We start from the raw sequence: 5499 nt of genomic DNA on the forward strand, positions 1-5499 counted from the left end.
TATACAGGGTGGCGCAATAGAACGTGCATTTTTAAAATAATTATTAAAAAATAAATACAAAAGGTATAGTTAAAATAAAACTAAGCAATTATTAAGTGATAACTGAAGTTTATTTTTTTAAAATAACATCATCTAAATGATGACCCTCTCTACGTTGGCACTCCTCTAACCGCAAACGGAAATTACCGAAAACTTTCTTAAGTAGTGCTGGTTATTCCTTTGGCAGAGATTGCGGCCCAAACTGTCACTTTAGGGCTATGTAACGGTTTTTGATGTTTGAGTCTGGGATTCTCACTATTCCAATAACGACAATTTTGGCGGTTTACGAACCCATTCATATGAAAATGTGCCTCATCAGAGAAAAGGATGTTTTCAAAATTTGAAAACCGATTGAGCATTTCATTAGCAAATGTGAGCCGTGCTATGAAGTCAGAGTCTTTCAATTCTTGAGTTAATTGCAGCTTGTATGGATGCAATTTAAGATCCAAGTTTAAAATTCGTTGCAAACTTCGTCGCGATATGTTTAGGACAGACGATCTCTTGCGAGTAGACATTTGTGGATCTTCTCGTACCGACTGCTTAACACTCTCAATATTGTCTTCGGTCCTAGATGTGCGTGGACGACCTTTTGCGTGTGGTTTAAACGTCGATCCAGTCTCTTCAAACCGCTTTATCCAGATTTTAATTAAATTAGCACTCGGAGCCTCCCTAATTTGCCGTACACCATACTCAGAACAAAATAGTCGCCTGACAACTACGTACGAACGAGAGTTTTCGTAAAATGCGCGCACGCAAAATGCGCGACGCTTCCCGTCGAAGTGACTCATAGTGACTAAAACTTCATGAACCGCGCTACCCAACGATATCGGTCACCCCTCGCCCACGCCCCTTCTACCCCGCAAAAAAAAATGATGCAATATGCACGTTCTATTGCGCCACCCTGTATATTATGTAGTTTTGTTGATTCATATGAAGTATGAGTATGTAAGTACTAATAAGTATTATGTGTTTCTATTCAATAAAGATATTTTGTCTAATTATTTTCTAAACTACCGATAGTATCTATTATTGCCTTCAGGTATTTTTTGTAGGTAGGTACATAATTGTGATTCAATTAAAATGTGTATTTATTTTAATTAATTTTTGATTTAAAATTGTGAATACCTAATAAAGTTGTTGGTAGGTACCAACCATGAGAATGATAATCTTATTTGGTGTGCGTGTTTGTTTGTTAGTCATTGCAAAATCAAGGAATAAAGTATCCACTACCGTTGCATTGTGGTGACTATTTATTTCTTATCCTTTATTATAATCTAGTTATACCTATGTATGATAACTTTTTGCTAACTTTACATTATTTTCTGTACTTATTAACTTTAAATTTTTGCTTTGCTAATAATTTTCTATTGCCCTTGGTTTGCGATGATATTTTATCTAAGGTTTAAGGTCTCTAATTTCATCTAAAATAATAGAATGATAACGCTTTTAATATTTTTATTACTTTTAATGAGTCATACAATTTCATCAAACACGCTGAATGGAGAATAGCGACATGACTGATACAATGAATGTTTACTTTAATTTTACATAATACAGTAATCATTACAAATACCTAGATCCATTTAAAGTATAGCATCATTATTTAAATTATTAAACATGTCCGTTAGAGCTAAGCCTAACAGCATATGGAATCCCGCGTATTGTGTATTCCTGACATTTTTATCAAAGACCAAACAAAATGTATTAATATTTAAATAAATAAAAACTATCGATCAGTCTTCCTAACCATTAAGCGTGTCTCATATTTTCCGAATAAATTAGGACGAATATGAACAGGTTTGAATTTAGTCAGTATCGGTGACATCCGATTGTCTTAAAAATTCGCTCCTATTTATACGGAAAATAGAATACGATCAAGTCGATCAATTATAACATACTTGCCTAGCACATCTGTTGTTAGCACCACAAAAGCTTATACACTGCGTTACACCTATCTACCGACCGACATCTTCAATCCCAATTTCATTCCAATGTTATGTAAATGAAACAGAACTAATTAACATATCATCGAAGTAAAATAATCCAACTCGTATTTTTAAGTAAAGATGTAATACGTGACTGCAAAAATTCATCAACGTATCGTTGAGCCAATGTTCACTAGAAAAGTTACTGCAAAACTTATATTCACTTTTATTAGTTACACTTTTCATTTGTTTATTCCTATAAAATTTTAAGGCGTGATTTGACAGTAATCATTCAATGACACCAGATTAATGACTAGAACCTATTACATTTTTACTTTTAAGTGTAATGTTCTTGTAAGGGAAGTTTTAATTTTGTTCTTATTTTAAATGTTCTAAAACTATGTAATTTTTATCATCATGTATATTTCTTATAATGTAACCAATAGAAATTAATAATATTTCAAAATAATACTAACTCCTTAGACTCGGCCACTGCCGGAAGAATACACCATTTAATAATTTCAATAATGATTTATTTCTCAGAGCTATTGATGTTCACTAAGCTGATACAATTCTTAACTTTAATAACATTTTAATATTCCTAATAATATGCATTAATTAGAGTTCTAGCTATAAAATACAATAGTAAACTTTTGGGTCAGGCTTCAGAGCCAGCTAAGTCGTGGATGCTGGCTGAAATAAGAAGAAAGCCTATTTTAAAATCATTCAAAATATTCTCAAAGCTTCTTTTGCCCCAACCAATGTATCTTTCTGTAAGGAATGTCTAAGGAAGCCGCAAAAGCTGGAAGAGTTCTCCTTAAAAATAAATGAGGCAGGTTTTTTGCAGTCTAGTTCAGGATGTTAAGGTATCCAACCTCAGACGATGTAACTAAAACTGTTTATTGATAAAAATATCTTTGGCCACTAAATAGGAAAATCAAGCGAGACAGTCTTTTGAAAGCTACATTGGTTTTGACTTCCATTTGGATCCAAGATTCATCTCCCTGTTTAGTCCCATCCACAATAACCTAAAGCATGAACTCACATATCGAAACATAATTATTTATTGTGCTCACATCAAACAACACACAGTAACACATACTATATCATATTAACTATAAAATAAATTCTCATTCGTACTTTTACAAAGTATTACATAAAAATAAATATATAGAATACCATATTTTATGTTATTTGTTAACATTTTTAGTTTATATTTTATGTTAATACATTGTGCTGGTGCTTTCAGATAATACGAAATGTATTCGCTATTTTAACTATATTTAGAAGGATGTTGGCAAAGAAAGCGATGATAGAAGTGATTAGACCGGCTTAACACTATGGATGACTTAAAATTAATTGACTCAAACCATCATTTTTCACATTTGGCAATAACTAAATAGAGAAATAATCATTTAACTTGAGGAAAGCCCTGATCAGTAGGTATCTTACTCACTAGATGGTAAATTATATGATGAATCATCATTATCACATTCGCTCACATCATACGAACATAACGATTTAATTGTAAAACAATCTTCTAATGGAGTACCTTTATCTATAATTACATGAGGATTGAGGTTCATTCAATTGGAAAATATTAGAAACGCTAGAACTCAATTCAAATAGGAACGAATAATTATTATGACTACAACGTCTTCATAAGTATTTGGGTCGTATCGACTAGAAATAAAAAACAACGTAATAACAGACAAAATAAAATGCCAAATATTTAGATAAACAACGCAGAGATTCAATAATCACTTGAGGATTTTAAATTTTTAAATAAGTAAAATTTATAACATGTATTAGAACTATGTTTTAGTAACTTCTGACGCAACAAGCAAATTTCAACTTAAACAAGGTAAATAGAGAGTTCAATTGTAATAATAGTTTTACTAAAACATTTATTTTAAATGGGTTTAAGCTCTCTATCGTTTTAGGCTCATTGGTAATCTAGAAAAACAGAGATCACTTCATTGAATATGAGAAACGATGGCTCGTCAAGCCCATGCATGTAGCTTGTCATTTCTATTCTTAGTTTAAAGACTTGTTACAATTAACAAAGTATTTTGAAGTGCAGGATTTTCATACTACTTTGAAAATTATATCAGATCCTTAAAATTAATTCTTTGTGCTTCCGATTGAACGTTCCATCGTTTTTTTATCCATTGCATGGAGGTAAGCTCGAGTTAAAATAAAAATTAACAATTACTTCATTTTCGCTGATCTTAAAGTACGTAATATTTACTTTATCAATCATTCACAGCTTTGAACTCTTTATATAGAAAAGAGAAGTCATCTTTGTCGTTCTAGAGTCGTAACAACAGTTGTTAGAATGTCACTCCTAACAATATCGATAAACTAGCGCAAGCTGCACTAGGCTGCGGAGCGACTTGATAATCTATAGGGGCGCCTTTTAAAGACTTTGTTAAATATACTTTAACATTTAAACTTTGACCATATAAAAGTACATCAGGTATTTTATATTAACACTTGTCATAGATTTCATTGACACAATGTCTACCGGAACCGTATTTAACACGTCCTTTAATACAAAGCTTCGCTAAAACAAACATGGCCGTGCTCGCAGTTTTTGTACAATTCATCTATTCAAAATTTTACAATGCGATAGCAAAATAACTTTTCCAAAATTTAGATATTCGCATAAGCGGTGTTTTGGCTAAACAAAATGGACTGGTTACGCTAAATATTGTGTATAAAAGCACTACAGATTGTATAAGACCAAATTTTTTAAAACATCATCAGAAATATATTTTAAATGGCATGTTCTATTTTATCAATGAATGCTACTAGAAAACAGTTTTAGAAAAAAATGGACGTTTTTGTTATTAGGTCGAGATTTTGGTTATTGACTTTTAAACTGGATGCGGTTAAGGACTTTGTCAGTTTGGGATCGCGTTGGGCCGCCGCGCCGCACACTCACAACACACCAGCACTTCGATCGGTTCGTATAACTCCTGATTCAAATTAACCTGATAATTAACTACGTTTTTATCAAACTCATTAGCAGTCTGTTAATTGCATTCAAATATCACAAAGTCTTTAAGTGTTTCTATTTGCAAACTATCTCATGCGAAGTAGTGCGCTCTGTGCAGCTGAGATGCTTCTGAATACTTTCATCTTTATCACAGCCTATTTTTTTCCTACAACAATTAACGTTTTCTTCTTTCCCTCCTTTCAAAAGCATCTGTCGCTGGACGAGCGGCTCACTTCTTCGATGAGAAGGCCACAAATAGACCCGACACCTAGAACTCGAGTCTGTAGGCCGCACATGACGTCTCGTGATCTTGAAGGTTGATGGTGCATCGGGAAGCCGATGGCGATAGGTCGATCTTGTATTTCTCCAAAGCTTCCTCATTCTCAGTCACCCAGTAGCCAAGAACATCCGTGTCGTAAGTGGGAATAATAGTTACTTCTGCAACGAATAGAAAATTATGCGTTAATAATACGAAAGTAACAGTAATAATAATAAAGATAATACTCGTATTGTGGGAAAGTAATTCTAACATAC

The 5499-nt window shown here is 32.9% G+C and overlaps 1 protein-coding gene across 7 annotated transcripts in view; it reads right to left on the reverse strand.

Annotated features, from left to right (window-relative positions):
• Positions 1-1117: 1117 nt before the first annotated feature.
• The window catches only part of LOC114351455 (microtubule-associated protein futsch), a 77607-nt gene continuing 73225 nt past the window's right edge, over positions 1118-5499 (reverse strand). For all 7 annotated transcript variants that reach the window (XM_028302681.1, XM_028302679.1, XM_028302684.1 and 4 more), the window contains one exon: positions 1118-5403. In XM_028302681.1, coding sequence (XP_028158482.1) covers positions 5234-5403 — 170 coding nt within the window. In that variant the 3' untranslated portion in view covers positions 1118-5233. The remainder of the gene's footprint in view (positions 5404-5499) is intronic.

This window comes from Ostrinia furnacalis, unplaced genomic scaffold (genome assembly GCF_004193835.3).
Source record: "Ostrinia furnacalis isolate ACB-3 unplaced genomic scaffold, ASM419383v2 OfSCF1145, whole genome shotgun sequence".
Classification (NCBI taxonomy): domain Eukaryota; kingdom Metazoa; phylum Arthropoda; class Insecta; order Lepidoptera; family Crambidae; genus Ostrinia; species Ostrinia furnacalis.